Raw genomic sequence first — 19,830 nt, 5'->3', positions numbered from 1 at the left:
ATACAATCAGTGCATACCTCAAACACATACACATATAAAATCACATACATACCTCTATATCAGAGCTTGACAAATTTGCTTTTAATCTAGGAGCCAGCTAAAAACATTAGGTATAAAATTGACAAAAGTAAAATTCTTAAAAGGAGCACTATAGTCACCAGAATCACAACAGCTTAATGTAGTGGTTTTGAATTCAATAGCCTATCCCTGCAATCCTTTAAATGTAAACGCTGCCTTTTCAGAGAAAAGTAGTATATAAAAGTGTTATTTGGGAGGGCGGAGCCAAGCAGCGCACCAGAGCGGTCGCATTTCCCGCGGCTCCGACAGCTTAGAGCTAAAACCGTCTGATCTCAGCCGGTCCACGACTCGCCTGCTGAAACAAAGTGCGGGAATTACCTCCGAGCTTGTTGCCGATCCAGCAGATGTCTTTTTTCCACTCCTAGAGCATGAAACGCCGCAAGAGAGGCACAGGCAGGCAGACCTCAAGGGCAAACAGTCACAGCCCACACCCAAGCCACAGAGGAAGAGGTGCAAATTCTACAACAAGGTCTGAACGACCTGAAAGAGGCACCCGAAATGTGCCGCATTGCCTTTTTCCAGGACTTAAGCAGGGCCACACTGGTGTGGCGCAAAAGCATGCAACCCATCACCACCACTCTCCAAACTGCGGGACTCACGTACAGATGAGCATTATGGATCACCAAGGACGACAAAGCCTTTAAGATCTCAGACCCAGAAGAGGGCCTAGCCTTGCTCAATACACTGGGACTCCCCGCCAATACCAGAGGAACTCCCAACACTCCCAATACGCCATCCTTAACTAGCAGCACTGACGAACGCCCTGTGACCTGAAACAGGAGCATACCAATGTCTAGTTTATGTTTTTCTTGTTTTAAAGTTTCTAATGTTTACAAATACCTACCAACAAATACTCCAAATGGCACCTGTGCTTTGTCGAGCCCTGATAGATCGATCGATCTATCTATCTATCTATCTATCTATCTATCTATCTATATATATATATATATATATATATATATAAAATACACACATACAGACAAGGAAAAATTACAATTTTAAAACCCTGTTGACAACAAAAACAACTAAATTGACGATATTGATAACACGGAAATGTAAACTTGCACTGTACTGTGTGGTATATAACTTGAAGTGTCCTGGACACTCTGGATCCATAAAGCTCTTTAGCTTGCTGAAATGCTTTGTGTGTGTCCTTTGTGTTTTTAAATTAACAAAATAGAAAATGGTACTTTTATAAATTAACCTGGTTGTCAACCAAATAACTGGTCCTGTTACTTCCTGGTTTGTTTAGCTCAGTGGAGCTAAACTCAAGAGACAGGCAATTGCAATGCATCTCTATGAGGAGAATCTGAGTGCACGCTCACTCACCGCTTAGTGTGGCCGGAGTGGCATCATATCCTGGCACCCAGCATGGCACGCAAGGGAGCAGAGCAAGATGATGTCAGCTCCCCTGCCGCCCGTGGCTCCACTCTCACTCAACCTGCTGCCTACACTGTCCATCAGCCGGCCAGCTCCATTCTCCCTTACCGCTGATCGGGCCGACAAACCCCACGCGTTAGGACAGATTTCTAGTCGCCATGGCGACCTGGGATTTGTCGAACCTGGTTTTAAATATACCCCAATGAAAAAAATGCTTAATTAAATGTATGTTTTAATTTAGATTATATCTACAAAACTGTGAATTTTTTGTATTTGAGCAGCGGAAGGTTCTTTAAACAAATACTTCCAGCAAACTATGTTTAAGTCTGAAGGGACATTAATGTTTATTCACTAAACAATTAATTGTAGGAAATATAAAACTGCAACGAATTGCAAAATTTAGGCTACAAATATACATTTAGGCCGCAAAAATGTACCAAATTAGCTATAATTACAAAGTTGGCTCATTAACTGTTTGGCGATTTGATTTACAGTTCATGTTTTAGTGAATACAACATATGTTGAAGGGAGAATAAAAATAACCAGGTCAGTGAGTGATTCTCATACAAAAGGGTAGTTTTTATTAGTAGAATATTTTTAAAGAAATGTATGATTGGATGCACCAAAGTGAAAAATGTTTCACTTTTGTAAGCTAGAGCATGACTGCAGGAAATCACTTTACAAAAGGTGCATGAATGGCACTAAAATAAATAAACTGCTATAAAAATGCAATTGTGAAAATAAAATGAAAACGCTGCAAACAACACAATAAGCTGCAAACAACACAATAAGCTCTGGAGAAAAGAAAGTGAATAAATTCATACCGAATCAACATGACTTTTAAACAATGCAAATTTTCTTAAATATTTGAGTTAAAAAAAAATTATTGTAATACAAGTGGAGATCAACCAGTCACATACTGTAGACAGGAACTGCAATAACGCTGAAGGATTGTTCATTAAAACAAGCTATATTTTACATTAAGAACAATCTGACAATTTACAAGTCATCACACTGTATGTACAAAATTACAGTGTCATTTACAAGTGAAATACATTATCAATGTCAATCAGAATGCAACTATGGTGAAAACATGTAAACCTTTATATTAATTATCTCAATTATTTACAACGTTAACTGGAATTCCTAATTAAACCATTTTGGATAAGACTAATGCAGCTGCCCAGTAAAAGAATACCCACAATTACTTGCACTTTCACGAATATCCTGCATTAGATATCCTTTTTGCTGTGGTCTTTCAAGATTACATTTTTCTTAAGTAGATCAGTCTCCTTTTATTTATACACAACCATACTGTGTTGAATAGCAGTCTGTTCATTTACTTCGATAATAAGACTTACAATGTTAGCAGAATCTTTTTGCTGTAAAGCACAAGCCTTAAAGGGACACTATAGTCACCTGAACAACTTCAGCTTAATGACGATGTTCAGGTGAGAACTATAGCTCCCTGCAGCCTCTCATGTAAACACTGTATTTTCTGAGAAAATACAGTGTTTACATTGAAAGCTAGGAACACCTCCAGTTGCAGTCACTCAGACTGCCACCAGAGGGACTTCCGAGTTGATGGAGGCATATTATGCCTCCATCTACTCAGATCTGCTGTCAGCAGAGCACAGGGCAGCACTGTGCACAGCATCCTGTGATTCAGTATCTCCTCCCTCTGCATGCAGACACTGAACTTTCCTCATAGAGATTCATTGATTCAGTTTATCTCTATGAGGAGATGCTGATTGACCAGAGCTGTGTTTGAATCATGCTGGCTCTGCCCCTGATCTGCCTCCTTGTCAGTCTCGGCCAATCCTTTGGGGAAGCACTGTGATTGGATCAGGCTACCACATGTCAGCAGACCGCTTGTTTTTCTGAGTCAAACAACATGCAGATTTACAGCTTCAGGCTTGAATACAGTAAGATTTTTACTATATTTATGGAGGCATGAGGAGCCCAGGGGGGCAAGATGGTGGTGTTAACACTATAGGGTCAGGAATACATGTTTGAATTCCTGACCCTATAGTGATCCTTTAAGGATTATGGAGGTTATAGTCAACTGGTACACGGAAAGTTATACAACACTGGCTTAATTATTAAAGGACCACTATAGGCACCCAGACTACTTCAGCTTAATGAAGTGGTCTGGGTGCCTAATCCAGCTAGGGTTAACCCTTTTTTTTTTATAAACATAGCAGTTTCAGAGAAACTGCTATGTTTACACTGAGGGTTAATCCAGCCACTAGAGGCTCTAGTGGCTGTCTCATTTTTAAACCTTTGTCCCTCTAATTTAAGACTATGTCCTCTTGTTGTGGTAGTTTTTCTTCTTTTAAATATAGTCTCCTCCTTTACTGTGTGTATATATACTGGATCTATATATACTTCATTTATTAACAACTTATTACCAGAACAGTTTGTGCTACTGGTTTGTACCCTATCTTGCTTCATAATATGCTATACTTTTAACTACATTACAGACACTAGCATAGCAATATAGGCTCCTTACGCATTTGGACATTGTTACTGGATAGTATGCAAGTGACTAAATTAATGACTAACATGATAACATGCAGTTATATTTAAAAACAAGAAACCGTGTAGGTGTTGCTGTTTTTATTATTATACCCAGGACCACCATTTTAAGAGATTAAAAGTAATCGAACAATTTGACGCTCTGCTGTTTCTGATTTGGCCAGCTAATTTATACACAAGTGAAGTAACAAAATTGAATTCAAAGTGAGGAACTCTCTTTTTAAGTCAGCCGTTGTAGCTTCAACATGAGGAGAGAAAAAGTATTTTAACCTCTAAGTCCACAAATAAGTGTGTACAGCACTACTGAAGGCATGCAAAAGCAGGAATGCACTTGTACCACATTTTACTGCAGATGCCTGAGCACAAATAAGAGAGCTTGAAGCATCACAGGTGATCGTTGCTTTCCTGACACAGAAGTGGTCCAGCAGCAAGTGCTTCAATAAGCATGGGGATGAAGAAACAAGGAACTGCCTTTTTCAGTAAAGTGACAATTCCATCCTATTGCTGCTTAGCATTCCACAATGGGGCTGAAAATCTAATTTTTTTAATTTATTTTTTAAACAAACAACTGTTAGACTCAAATAATTAAGACATAAGAATGCACAGAGATGCTCAGCAATAGCAAACAACCGAGTAGGCAGGTTATTTATTAACGTATCAAAAGTCAAACACTGAAATCATTAAATATGCTTGTTACTGCAATTCTCATTAGCATCTTTCTGTATTTGAAAGCAAACGTAAAGGCAAAGTGCAAATTGCACAGCAGGATTTATTCAATGTAATCTCTAGATGAGGAAGACATTTTTTTAACAGAGATTAAATTCAATATTCACAAAAGATTGGACGAATACTCCTTTGGGAGATGTTGAAATTAATATAGTACATCGAAGAAATGTTAAATTTCTACACAAAAGCAAATACTATTACGCCTGTACTAGGAAAAAGTCAAAGTAAAAGTTATCATGCTGATGCTATGTGTATTTGTCCCCCTTTAAACACCACTAAAGAGAATTAGAGGTATGCAAAAACACTTTCTATTATAAATAGTATTTACCATAAAGGAGTCAGTCATGCAGCATGACATACATTATACATTCTTTCAGTGACAAGAAAAAGGAAACATTCATATATGTTTGCTTCTTAAGGTTGATGAAGACATGTCAATTACAAAAAGTAAATAAGTGTTTTGTTTGCTTTTTTTTAGATCCGTAAATAAATATTTTTGTTCAATTATGAGATATGTATATGTATAATTTGCTTTGTCTGGGTACAAAATGTCTGGATAGTAAATTGAAGAAGGTATTTCTATTTAAATCAGAAGTGGATATAAGGTAAGTAAGGCTTGTATGGAGGCACATACTTGCCTGATGAGATGTGTTTCTTATAACCACAGCAGAACCCTGCAGAAGTTTACCATTGAGCACAACATAATGGAGTTTGGGTGCAACGCTACAATTTATCCTGTCTACAAAAGGAGAAAGGAACAGTTTCATGTTTTCAATGGACCAGTGAATTTTTAGCTTATCGTACGATAGCAGGAAAACATTTTTTTTTTTTACAAATGATCAAAATATATTTTGAATAACGAATGCTAATAACTTTCTATTCAGCTGACACTCAGATAATGAATGCGCAAAAAAAATGCAAAGATTGATATAGCTAGGGCAAAAAGAAAACACCCCTTTTAGCTTAATCGCAAAGACAGAGAAGTGCCCAGGTAAGTGTCAAACTGTTCACAAACAGCTTGATTCCTTACAGGGAACAGCACCAAACTACCACCTTTGTTCCCTGTAAGGGACCACCATAACCACTGTAGCATGTTGTAGTTGTTGAAGTGCATAGAGTTCCTCTTTAACTGTGCCTACATTAGAACAAATGGCTACCATTTACAACTGATGAAAACATAATTTATCTGGTATCATCAGGCAATAAATCTTCTTTGTAGTAGAGGCTGTATATAGACTATGCAGCAGCCCCAGCCTATCACCATGTGAATTCAACAAAGTAATGTTTTGCCCTAGGCTAGGCAAAAAAGAGCTTGCTTTAGCTCACAGTGAGTACTCACTTGGGAACATGCTCTAGGTTTAACTATCAGTGCACTTCTGCCTAGACAACTTTAGATCATATATTTGAAAATCATACTGTAAACAAAAATGGCAAATAATGCATAACATGCTCATTTTCATAGTAATTCTTAGGTAATCATGCAGCTGAATAAACAAGGTGGGATTATCAGTGCAAGAAATAATGCAACTGAGCAGAGCAGAATTATGGATTCTTAAAAAAATTAATTATGCCAAAGTTAAGTATATTTTACACCTACAGAAAAAGGAAAAAAAAACAACCAAAAATACAAGTTGTTTGGGGATTCATTGAAGCCATTTCAATTGTATGATCTTGCTCTCTACAACCCCTATACATTCTGTGGAGAATACATGATTTATTATTGTATTCCCTTTTTATATGTATCTGGTGTATAAGCAAAGAGAGTCTGTGATTTAGGACTGAAGAATTGTATCAGAGTCTCGTGGGTACTGTGCTGTTAATAATAGATGTGGAGTATTTCAAGAGTCATAGCTGTCTCTGGCTAAAATACACCTTAGCAACAGGAGGCCTGCAATATATACTGTGTCAGTAAATAAGTGAACAGGAACTCTCTCTATTTAATGAGAAAATCAAAATGAACTGTATTAATTTTACATGGCGTTTCTGAAATAAACTCTAGTTATGTCCCGGCTGCAACAGATTCCAGGACTACATCACAAGTTTCTATTATAATGGAATGGAATGCGAGATGCTGGGGTTTAAAGTTGGACACAAATGTCAGCATACAGTCACAGACATACTTCAATCTACATGTGCTTCACTGTAGTCTGGTTCTATTGATTGTCCCAACTTATTGAATTTGTACCAGTATGCAGTAACCAAAAAATGAGAGCAAACGCCATGCAAACAAGATATATGCACTAAAACAAATTAGTATGTTTATTGCGCTTTTTAAAAAAAATAAATGCATATTGTAAAAATAACTCCCTCTAACAGTTCCACCATGACTGAAGTATTTTGCTATTTGCATTATTGTAAGATAGCTAATAAATGTTTAAATTTGGAAATTGTATGTAAACATATTATGACCACTAAAATGGGGAATTTATTCCATGCTTTTAAATCTTTTGTCTGCATTCCCCTGCCTTTTTTAGGGATTTTGTATAATGACATTGTTTTGGCTAATGCATATTGCCATGCAAGGCTCAAAATTGTCATAAACCAACCAATCACAGCGCTCTGAGTCAAATTGCAGAATGTGGGAAGGCTTTATAAGTCTTTACCACGCTGCGGAACTCAGTCTTCGCGGAGCCCTCGCTGGGTGAAGATCAATTATTTTCTAGGCATCACAGATTACTTTTTTTGTGGTCGCATCTTAATTTATTTTATTAGTTCTATGGGATTTATCGATTTTTATTTGGCCTTTTTAAAGAAAACTTGATAAGATAGGAATAAAAGAAGAACAGATTCTGGGAAAGAAAGAGAAGAGGAAATAAGAGAGGAAAGGTAACTTTGGCATGACCGTGCCGCTTTAAAGGCCAACTGTAAAAGTGTTCATTTAAACAGAAATAGGAATCTGTATAAATTCCCTTAATACACACCTCCTGGTTGTCAAGCAGACATAGTATATAGCAGTACAGTTCAAAGTAGAAGTGAGTGTTTCCAATAGACAAGCATTGGTTTAGGGACTGTGATTAGATAAGGATCTTATTAATAAAGGATTCTGTTTTGTATGACAGAATCTCTTTAAAGAGAAGAGTAATACATGCTATTGTGATAAACCAGAATCTGACAATAAAATGGACAATTTCAGAGCAGTTATCTTTAGGGTACCTTGGAAATTTACATAGATATGCACAGTTTAATATCAACACTGATCATTGGAGATTTTACTCTGTATTGGGCAACAGTACACAAGTTTGCTAAAACAGCTCACACTTTTTTTAAAATGCATGTACTATTGTATAACGTACACATGAAAGTATATGCCATAGCTCTTCCCAAGAGAAATTACTAGTATTGGGTTATATGTCATTCATGTATCAAAAGTGATGATCCACAAAACCTCTTTTCCCTACAGTAAATGTGGTACAGAGTTTCCAATTTGCAGAGGAAGAATATGGGCAATCTGGGACACATCTGTAACTTGCAGTGCTTTCCTCTGTGTCATTTGCCTATGAATGACTGCCTTTTTAATGGGCACAAAGGATTACGTGATCATGTTTCATTAGCTTCTTCATGAACAGCAAAATTAAATTAAACATTGCTTCTCAACAGGGTTTCAAAATTGGAATGGATCAAATAAGGCACAGAAACCAGAGCTTACAAAGTAGAAAAAAATAAAAATAAACACTGTACAAATCCAAAATGATTAAATGAACACTCCAAAAGCTCCAAGAGTGCCCCCACCTCCACCCCCAACGTAAGTAATCAAACGGTTTTGAACTGGTCTTGAAGTTCCAGCTCTCCAGCGTTATTAGCAGAGGCGAGGAGCGGCATCTGGCAAACTTCAGGTGAGAAGTCAAACCATTCAAAAACAGCTTGATTTGTAACAATGGGGAAGAGCAAGGGCAATTTTTTTTCACCATAACCACAACAGCGATCTGTATTGTTTATGGTGCTTGTTGTGTTCCCTTTTCTAGAAGTAAAACATTGCAGAGAATTCAAAGGAGCCAAAGTAAAAAACAAACGAAAAAAAAACCCTAAGAATCCAGTTTCCTTTGTGAGATAACAAGCAATGGAAAATTCTAGGTGTTTGGATGTTATTGAGACTATGAGGGAGATTTATCACAGCAGAGTGTTCTGAAGAGTCTTACAAAGAGGTAAAAAGGGAGGAGTTAACAAGAGGATGTTTCCAATGGTTCCACTGGTTTCACTGGTTTCCAGGGTAATTGCCCCGCTTTTAGTACTTTGCATTATTTTTCAAAACACAACACTTAAATAAATAAAATCTCCTCTATTGTTACTTCAATAAAATAGAAGTACAGGTTACAACACTAGTTTTAAAGAATACAAAGAAAGCAAGCTTTTATAAGCAGGATTAAAATGAATAACCTATTATATATCATGGAAGCTCATAATTCATTACCATGCACTGTAGGTGTTATACATTGACATGGGCTGTCTGCAGTTGGGAGTTTGGCAGAGCGAATACAAATCATGAACAAAGAATTGTGTCTGGCTTTAGAAATTAGCATAAACTTTAAATGTTGCAACCCAAATCCCGCTTTGACAGAGTGTTGTAATGCAAGACATAACACTTTCTGGTGAAAAAGATTTAAAAAACAAAAACCAAAAAAAAAAAAAAACACACTACCTTTACTCGTTTACTAAACGTTTACTCCAAGCATCATAACCATTTGATGCAAGGAGTACACTGGTCCCGTTTCCCAGTAATGCACAGCTGCAGAAACCAGACACAGACACCAGGGCCCATGACAACTTCAACTCACTGAAGTGGTCATGGTGCTTGGAATAACCCTTTAAGACAATGTCCCCTGAAAGGAAAACATAAGTTTTGCTTTACCTGTACTCCCGTTCTTGTAGTATTTCAACAGGATCTAAGCCTTGAGGTTTTTGGACAGGGCTAATACGATTCTGCTTCTGCTGTAGCTGAACGATAGGCGCAGGCTGCCCTGGTGTTGGCTGGGGGACAGATGGCCCAGGCAGAGCAACAGAAGGAGGAGCAGAGGGAGGAGCCGGAGAAGGCCTTCCACTTGGTGGTGGGACAACAAGTTTCTGAGGAGTGCTTGGAACATTCATATCTGATCCTTGTCCTAACAATTACAATGACATTTTTATTTAAAAAATAAGAATACTAAGGCAATAGAGAAGTGTTCCAGTTATGATTGAGGACAGAAAACAGAAAGCAACAAAAAGACTAAGCAGTGATTCATAAAGTATCAATTCAATATGCTACCATCTACTAGAAGCAGACTATTACTTCTATTTACTTCTATTTTAATTTTTTTTGTAATTCTTTGTTTTTGTTGTGGAAAGGTTTCCACTAGTTTTGATGGTAACATACAATCATCCAATACAAAAGGATAAAAAGGTAAAATTCACATTGGTTAATAATATACATGAGTCATTCTTGCTTAAGCGCTCTAGCATCTGCGGTGTAGGTAATAAAATGAACAGGGAGAAAACAATAAGCACACAGGTCTGTATATTGTGCTTGCCACTCATACGGGCTCGAGATGTACAATATGCTATGGCAATTTAGCAGCCCACGAGGGCTTGAGATTAGCGGGTTGGAACTGCATGCTAGTAGCTCCAATGGGTTTAAGGTGTACACTATGGTATAGCACGCTAACGGCTGATGAGGGCTTAAGATTAATGAAATTGGTATAACGTGCCAGTTGCTCAATCAGGCTTAAAGTGTGCAGCTTGGTATATCAAGCTGATATCTCATGAGGGTTTAAGATGAACTATTCGGTTCAACATGCTAGCAGCTCAGGCGGGCCCAATACGAACCGTATGGTATAACACGCTGGCCGCCTATGTGGGGTTAAAACATACTGGCCGACCATGTGAGTTTAAAAATAAACACTTTGGTACTTCCCGTTGATAGCTTTTGTAACGTTAAAGGTATAGCGTATTGATTGAGCAATTTAGCACCTCGTGTGGGGTCATGATAAACACATTGGTAACATTTGTTAATAGTTCTTGTGAAGTTAAAATATACACATTGGCAGACCACGTTAGCATCTCACGTGGAGTTAAAGTACGCTTAGTGATATCGCCTGTTTCGTAACTCTAGTGGAGTAAAAGTGAGCACATTGGTAGAGCATGTTAGCTACGCTTGTGGAGTTAAAATAGACTCGTGGACAGCACATGTTAGCAACTCATGTGGAATTGTAAAAAACACTTCTATGGTATGCTTTAGTTACTCAAATGTAGGTAAAATGATCCCATTAGTGGAGCATGTTGGTAACTCTTGTGGGGTGAAGATAAGCACCTTGGTAAGATATGTTAACAACTCTTGTGAAGTTAGAATATTTACATTGGTATACCTCTTCAGCGATTCGCGTAAAGTTGGGGTAAACACATTGTTATTACATGTTAGCAACTCTAGTGGAGTCAAAATAAACACATTGGGAGAATATGTTAGCTACTCTTGTGGGGTCGACAGAAACATATTGACAGCACAGGTTAGTAACTCATGTGGAGGTGAAATACACACTTTGATGGTACCCGTTAGCACCTCGAGGGGATTGAGAATAGTTATTTACTTCTATTTAATACACATTAACTTTCTATTTGGATTAATCTGTAAAATCTTACTACATATTTGGGATTTTAAATTTAAAATCAACAGTAAAAATTTTAACAGTATTTGTTTTGGCTATGGGGTTTGAGTACTGCTTAGTATCATTCTTTGATTTCTGCATAAATAATTAAATTAACTAGATCATACTTTTTTTTTTACGGTATAATGAATAGATAAATCATATGTGTGTTACCTTCTGTCCAAGGCTTTGGGGTCATACTGGCAGAATGTCCAGCCATTCCAGGTGCTGATCCTGCTCCAGGAGGAGGGACAGCCATCGGGTGCATTGCCATACCTACAAATAACATAAAAATTAGCTACAATTTCATATTTATATTTTATATTCTAAGTGATGTATTTTCCATTTCAGCATTATGATATTGAGACAACCTGTTAGTCAGGATTATTCACTAAAGTGAGAATCTCCTGGAAGTCAAAGTGAATTTCAAATTTAAAGTCAGATTTCTGAAAATAGAATTAAATTGGAAAAATGTTCAAATTCAGCAATTCTCATCTAAATTGTGAAATTCAATGAAGTGAGAATTGTCCAGAATCCTATGTGAATTTAAAATGATTTTTAAATTTAAGGCCTAGCTTAAATTAAAAGCTTAGCTTCAGTCGGGCTACTTTGAGCTTAAATTTGAAATACACTATGAATTCACAAATAATTTTCATTTTACTCAACCTTTTTTGAAGTCATGTATAATTCTCACTTTAGTGAATAACACTATGTATGTTTTATTTTATTTTATTTTTTTAAATGTTTAACTCCTTCGTAACACCCAAAGTAATGGGGGTGCCTGCTAATAGTACCCTGAAGTTGCCCTAGGAATTCAGTCACTGTCATTTGTAGATTGTGTAGCTCCAAACTCCACTATAAACAGATGCCAAAACCAAGTACCGTCTTCAGGGTAAGTAATCCTTTTGAATACAATTCACACAGTATTACACAGAGAACAACAACTTATTTAATATGACTAGGCTTTAAGGAACACTCCTAAGCACTTGTGAATGCACTTTGGCAATAGAAATCAGGACTTTTATAAAGTGTGTAGGCTGCACCCTCAGAAAGCCAGGAGAGTGTTCTTCCCAAATGTGCTGTGCCCCAGCACAAGGAAAAGTATTTGATTCAATGCTTCTCTAAGAGAAGCACTGCAGATGCTGTGCATGTGCCTTGAATACTAATGCTTCTCTATTAGAAGCATTATGATGGCTGGTTCTGATGAGATGCCCTAGTGGACTGCGCAGAGCTGCAAAGAGGGATCATCTCTCTTTTTGAATAGAACTTAACCCCGTTTATAAATTAGCAGGAGTGGGGCAATAATCTAAATCTGAAAGATCAAATGAAATACCTTGGCGTGTAAGTGACAACAGACCTCTCCAATCTCTAGCAGAGGAATCACATACCACTTTTACACATCACACTATTGGACTTGAGGAGGTGGAGATATCAACATAGCTCTTAGTTTTGGAGGATTAATGTGTTCAGTATGAATTTTACCTTGCTTAGTGTATCTCTTCCCAACGAATCTGATTAAGTTCCCACATGCCTTTTTCTCCTCTCTGAAGAGTGCAGTGATAGTATACATCTAGAGAGCTACTTGAAACGTGACATTTTATTCCTACTCCAGGCCCAGTGCAGTTTGGTTCTTCCATATATTCACCATTAATATCATGGGGCACATCTATTGACAGTGTAGAAGTGACACGCAGGAACCCCCCGTGAAACTATGGCTCTTTCTGCAGAGATATACTAGCTAGGTACCTTTACCTGCGGTAATATGGTTCATTCAACCTCCATCCGAAAGACTATTACCCCACAGAATATACAAATAATTACTAAGTGGCAAGGATACACCAATAGTAAAAAAAAAAAAAAAAGTGCATAGCACTACAATTAGTGTTACACTTACCCTTAGGGGATAAAAAGTGACAACACTGTAAAGATAAAAATAAAAACACATATAGTGTAACACCGTTGGTAGTCAGTGGACTAATATGAAATGGATACACTCACATGGGTAAGAGACATAAAGAACGTCCAAATGCTTCACACTTCAAGATGCGTTTCGCCAGTCACAGCCGGGCTTTATCAATCGGTATCATGCTGCTGCTAATATCCTGTTTAAATATCCTTAAGTGTGCTTTGATTCGTAAAGGACTGCTCGTGATAACTCTAATCACAGGCGATGCTTTGGAGGAGTGGTTTTTAGCAGCGCTGAATAATCTGCCCCTTACTGATGACATCACACGCCTCACATTGTGGCGCCCGATCTCACCTTTGGGTTTTTATCAGCTTGTTCCTACTTCTGTAAACAATCCTCATATCCAGAAAGTTGCAGGATGGCAATCCCTCACGTCACTTCCTCCTCTCAATTGCTGAGTTAAAAGTCCTTATATTATATTATTCTGGTATCGAACTCCTGCCACACTACATGCACATCAAGTGGCCTTGTTTTGATGTGAGCGCATTCTGGATGTCCATTAAAGCAGCTTTGACAAAGATTTTGGGGAGTCCACCTGCCTTTCGGCCAGACAAGGTTCTCTTTCGTAGTAAAGAGGAAAAGGGAATTGGGGGCAAACCCGGAACATGCATTTCTCAGCAATGGTGCTGCCATTGAGACCAAAATTTACACAAAATACAGATTAAGGACCAGCACACACATAAATATAGAAATATCAATTGTAATTGATTACTTTCGATACTGCATTTGTTTTTATTGTGTTTATCATATTCATTTTGCATTTTATTTATTCACAATGCTCTTACAACAGACTATTTAAATGTACTTTAGCTCATTTAGCACTAGCACTATTTAATTTGCCTCCCACGATGGAACAAGTGTAGGACCCACCAATATTGGGGTACTGTGAAGTGTGTGGTGGGCCACACAGAATCCCTATATTTGTTTGCTGAGATAGGTGAATTTAAGTACCCATATAAAATGTGAAACTGTATTTTTATGTGTGCGCTGTTTCTCAATCTGTATAGTGTTCACATTCATGACATCCCGCTGCCCCTCTTCGAATATAAATGTCCCCACACAGGTTTCTGATGAACACAGCTAAATCCCTCAACTCTTAGTTCAGAAAACCACTATCCCAAATGTGGACAGCTAGGGTAGCAGAAATTAAAGCATCTGAATTTACTGTGGCCTCGCTACATGTTTTTTTGTAAAAACATATACCAAGTTATGGAAGCCACGAATGGATTACCTAGCTAACAAGTAGAGAAATAATAAGGCAGATTAATCACCATAACTAATACAGGAAAAAAAAAACAGTAGTAGGGCCACGTGATTATAATGTGGTGCTCGCCTCGTTGCATTATGACATGTTACTTCCTTCTTATACCCCAACCCTTCTGAGTTCCATATCCCACTAGCTCTTTTAGTTCACGGTCAACTTATTTTGCTCCCTACGACCACTTTAACAGCGCAAAGCCCAGACTTTTAGCAATAAGTTATTCCTACCTTCAAATGGCCTGGTTAATAAAGTATTTCACTTTGCCTCCTGGTAGAGTGATAAACATCTTGAGGCATTTTATTTTGCCAAATCTTGATCAACATTTCCTCATATTTCATTATTTTTATAGAAACTATAAGAAATGTAAATCAAATGAAGGAATAGAGTACCCTATTAAAGAATGTATAACCTGCTATTCTAAAAATGTAATTTACCTTATACAATGTCCATGTGGTTTAAATCACATAGGGAAAACTACGAGAGCTCTACATACTAAAAGAACATGGCCGAAATATTAGTAAAGGTTTCGAGAAACATAGTGTCTCTTTACACTATAAAGAATTCAATAAAAGTGAACTAAAGGGTACAATGTTTTTAGGCATAAACAAAATAATGAAAGACTTGACAGGAGGTAATTTTTAACTTAGTAAAAAAAAAAAGAAATAAAGGGGATTTTTAAATTAAACACACTTATTCCAAAGTGATTAAATGCTGATTTTGAGATGTACCATTTCCTAATATAAACTCTTTCCCTTAGTATTATTAATTTCTCCTTTTTTATTAATATTTTTCTTCCTTCTTTTATATTTTTATCATCTTTTAATAGATATGGGTATTTATTTATATATTGATACAAATTATTGTAAAATACCCCTAATCTCAGGTTTATCTTGTGTCTGTATTATAAATTGCCTACCCCAAAATAAGTAGAAGTACTCATAAAATATTTCATTAGAAAATAGTGTACATATAAAAATTATGTGCAATAAGTCTGCTGAAAGCATTTAATACCAACAAGCTTTTAGGTTATAATTGATAATAAGCACCTTCTGTAAGAGATTGAAATACTGTGTATACTCAATAAGGTAAATGGAAATTATGTTTGTGTATAAGAATAACTTCCATTAGGATCTAATTAAGTATAGTTATCAAGTATAAGTACATTCATGCCGGTTTACCCTCTGTTGAATGTCATGAAATCCTACTGCCTGACAAAGGAGTAAGGCAATGACTGCTGGAATGCAGGATGACAACATAACTAATAGTATAATTGAAAAGGAGGCTTGATACGCATAGCGTCTCCGTTATCATGGAGATTGCCCACGTAATTTCAAGCCAGAAAATAATTATTCCCCCATTACAGGGGTATAAATAGCACAAAGGAGTCCAAGGAGAGCTGACAAAGACTTTTTACCCAGCTGAGGAAGCCACTGGCGTAACGCGTCCTGGGAGAATTGTGAGCATTAAGACTCTGTATTTTGGACTATTGCCGAATAAGTGTTTTTATAATATTGCTTTTTTTATTTTATGTTTTTAAATATTAATGGTAAATAAAGTATACCATTTTTTACACTTACGGCAGTATTTTATCTGCTATCACAAAGAAAGAATGTCGTCCTTAAACACATATGTGATCTGATTTGAGCCTATTGGAAGGCTCTGGGATTGTGAGTACCTATTTGCACTTTACTATTACACATACAAGGATCAACAATATTACACTATACATGTTCATTGTGTTGTCTGCAGAATCATTCCTAATTGCATTGCTGGTGCAATAACATGGGCACATTGTATTTAGCGGTCTTCATTTTACTTTTGTATTCCTATTACACTGCTAAAAAAATAAAAATAAAGATTACATGTATTATTCATTAAAATAAATAGCAAAAAAGATTAAATGACCAGGTTTAAAATGGAAGAAAATTTAGCTTATCTTGTGATATACAGTGGGAATTTTAAGGAGAACCTGACATATAAACAGTAATCATTCACTTACCAGGAGGTCTGCTGAAATTAGTAGGGGCTTGCTGCTGTGGTGGCAGTGGTTGCGGTGGTGGTGGTTGCTGCTGCTGTTGAATTGCAGGCAGAGTCCTTTTTCCCTGTACAGCAAGCTGCAGATTTTCAGATAAAGGCTGCCCTCTCGCCAACATCTTGTAAGCCAAAATTTGAGCTCGTAGCTGATGAAGTTGTACCTGACTGAATGCGGAGGGGCCACGACTAGGTTGACTTATACCTTGTGAATCTCCTTGCATCATGAGCCCTGGTTGTGTTGGTGGTATTTGTGGAGGAGTTGGACCACCTCCTGACATTGGGCTGGATACATGTTCGGGTGCCCCCAAAGGTGAAGGATGGGGTGACATGTATCCTGGAGTAAACAAAAATAAATACATTTTAAAAAAGACATAAATAATATGTACTTTTATTAATCAAGTAGTGATTTCATTTTTTTTTTTTTTTTAAATGCACATTACCCATAAGAGTGTGTGTGGGGATGCTCATTTTTCTAATAGCTGCTAGATGATATATTGAATACTCAATTAGTGGCAGAATTTTGGTGTTTTACTATAATACTTTTGCAATGCTTTTAGTAACTCACATGAATGTGTGAAAGGCTCATTTTCAGTAACATTTCCACAGAATGTACGTACCACAAGTTTAATATCTTTAATGAAAATATCCCACAGGAGTAGACACAAGGAATATATCCAACATTATAAGAATGCTACTTAATTTAGATAATTGTGGCTGGGATACACTGGAGATTGTCAAATAGGTGCAACTGAATTAATTAAATGACACAAATACAATACAAACTGCCACTGCATCTTGGTACTCCGTGTTTGAACTTAAAATGTCTCCCCTGAGTTACTGGATATCTGTTAATAGACAATTATTTCAAAGGATAGCTAGCAGCCTCCTAAGCATTTCAGCATAATGTAAAAATCGAGAGCCAAGCAGAAACGGAAACTGTTGGGGGCATCTGCTGATATAACTTTAATAAACAAAAGAAGAAATATGCACAGGCTACAGTTTTCATCAATAAGGCTCCAGCAGAGAAACCAGTACAGACACACACATACACAACACAAATATCTCACATCACAGGCTCATATATCTCATAAAACTTTATATACAAATAGAAAGAAAAACAAATTCATAGATTTCTCTCACAGTAGAAATTTAGAACTCTAGCTGCATTTGTCCAGTGATGCAGATATAAAATAACAAATTAAATTAGTCCAATTAAAAAATGTATTACAAGTTATTAACAGGACTTTGGAATGACAAGCTTTTAGGAGATAAGATAGATAGATAGATAGATATTCACACATACATACATACACTGATCAGCCACAATACTAAAACTACCTGCCTAACACCATGTGGATCTCTCTTGTGCTGCTAAAGCAGCTCTGATGCGTTGAAGCATGGACTCTGGATGTTTCTTGTGGTATTTGGCACCAAGAAATTAGCAGCAAATACTTTAAATCCTGCAAGTTGTGAAGTGTTTTGGAGATGCTCTGACCCGGTCGTCTAGCTTCTGTATATTTCACATTTTTGGCCATAATTTCTCATTTTCAAACAAATATATTCAAAAAGTATGTCTGGATCCACATATATAAAGCAATATATGTATGCTTCAGGGTTATATTGCAGAGTATATTGAACTGATATAGCCCCAGGTCACACATGCTCAACATAAAGTCTATTTTCAATCGGGGAGAAAAATCATTAATTTGAGACCTGAAAATATTAGATAGGGATTTAAATTTGCTAAGGGATTCAAATATAGCCCTAGTGCTAAATTAGTGGTAATCTTTTATGAGAAAAAAAATATTCAGTCTCCATGTGGTTGGATTAAAACATGACATCATTTATTAGCATTTCCTTAGTAACAATGTCATCAGGCTCTCACCTTTATGAGTCCAGGCATAAAATAAAATTAAAGGTACAGTTCAGGTCAGAGCTCACACCCTTTTACTTAAAGGAATACTTCAAACCCCTAAGGCATTTGCAGCTTGCTGAATTGATCTATGGGTTAACATTGAGACCCTTCCTTCTTCCTTAAAAAAAGGTTATTTTTATTATTTGTTAGAGTGCTTGTTTTAAAAATGAAAAGTACTCAGCTGCATTTTGGCTTCCATTGGCTGTTGATTAGTTCAACTGCTGCTTCAAAGACTTACACATAAAAGTTTATTTATTTTTATTAAAACTGTGGTGCATGCATACACCATACAAGAACGTGTACTCCCAGGTGGAAGCAGGTGTACTTCCCCTTTGTATATAAATGTATAAAACCCAAGTTGCATTGTATTGCTCTAGCTCCAATGTTTCCTTACCAGGCATAACTCACACAGCAAATAACCATTTAATTATGCCAAATTTATATTTAAATATATCAGCATTTCCTGTGGGATCACTATTGCAACTCAGGATGATAATGTTCACTTATTAATCCATTTGTTAAAGATTCCTGCATGGCACAGGTTGCCAGAATTCTACCAACTAGAATGTTCTGCCACAGAAAATAGCGTTGTGATGTAATGGAAGGGCATTGTATACCAAGATATATCTTATATCAGGGGATCCCTCTAATTTACCTATTTTCACTTAAAAGGGACATGCATCACTTGACAATTTATTTTAAGCAAGCAAGCAAGCAAGCACTTTTAAACAAATATACAATCAGACTTCCTCTCTTTTCTCCTGTCAGGATGTTGCACGATGAAGAGATCTTCCAACTGCTCATGTGTAAATATTATTATTTTATTATTCATATAGCGCCAGCAAATTCCATAGTGCTGTACAATGGGATGTCAGGCATGCCCAATGAAACTATCCAGCATTCATAGGGATAAGCCATCAATGAATTAGATCCATGTACCACCCTGGAGTGGGTGTGGAAAGCATAAGAAAGAAGAAGCAGGTAAATATGGGGGGGCTGGGGGAAACAAAACATTTACCTGCTTTTATCAGCATATAGATTGAGGTAACTTCCTCATTCAAATCTAATGTTGTCTCAAGGTGACACATGTCCATTTAACTCAATTATAATGAAATAGTCTCACATAGACAAATGAGTTGAGACATACCTTGACTATGCTGATCCATTGGGCTTTGTGGTGGTCCCATTCCAGCATGAGGTGGTCTCATGTTTGAACCCTTGATGGTTGCACAATGCATGTCTTCAGCCATTCCTTTATCATGGATGCTATCAATTGGCGGCTACATTAAGGACAAGAAAAAGATTATTCAATGAACGTAAC

General features: G+C 36.9%; 1 protein-coding gene across 4 annotated transcripts in view; it reads right to left on the bottom strand.

Annotated features, from left to right (window-relative positions):
- Positions 1–19,830, bottom strand: part of SMARCA2 (SWI/SNF related, matrix associated, actin dependent regulator of chromatin, subfamily a, member 2) — a 209,013-nt gene that overhangs the window by 122,785 nt on the left and 66,398 nt on the right. For all 4 annotated transcript variants that reach the window (XM_063455081.1, XM_063455080.1, XM_063455082.1 and 1 more), the window contains exons 3-6: positions 19,657–19,789; positions 16,560–16,928; positions 11,508–11,609; positions 9,569–9,818 (exon numbers count right to left, since the gene is read on the bottom strand). In XM_063455081.1, coding sequence (XP_063311151.1) covers positions 9,569–9,818; positions 11,508–11,609; positions 16,560–16,928; positions 19,657–19,789 — 854 coding nt within the window. The remainder of the gene's footprint in view (positions 1–9,568; positions 9,819–11,507; positions 11,610–16,559; positions 16,929–19,656; positions 19,790–19,830) is intronic.

Source organism: Pelobates fuscus, chromosome 5 (genome assembly GCF_036172605.1).
Source record: "Pelobates fuscus isolate aPelFus1 chromosome 5, aPelFus1.pri, whole genome shotgun sequence".
Classification (NCBI taxonomy): domain Eukaryota; kingdom Metazoa; phylum Chordata; class Amphibia; order Anura; family Pelobatidae; genus Pelobates; species Pelobates fuscus.
Note: the sequence above shows the minus strand (reverse complement) of the source record. Positions and strands in the feature narration are given on the sequence as shown.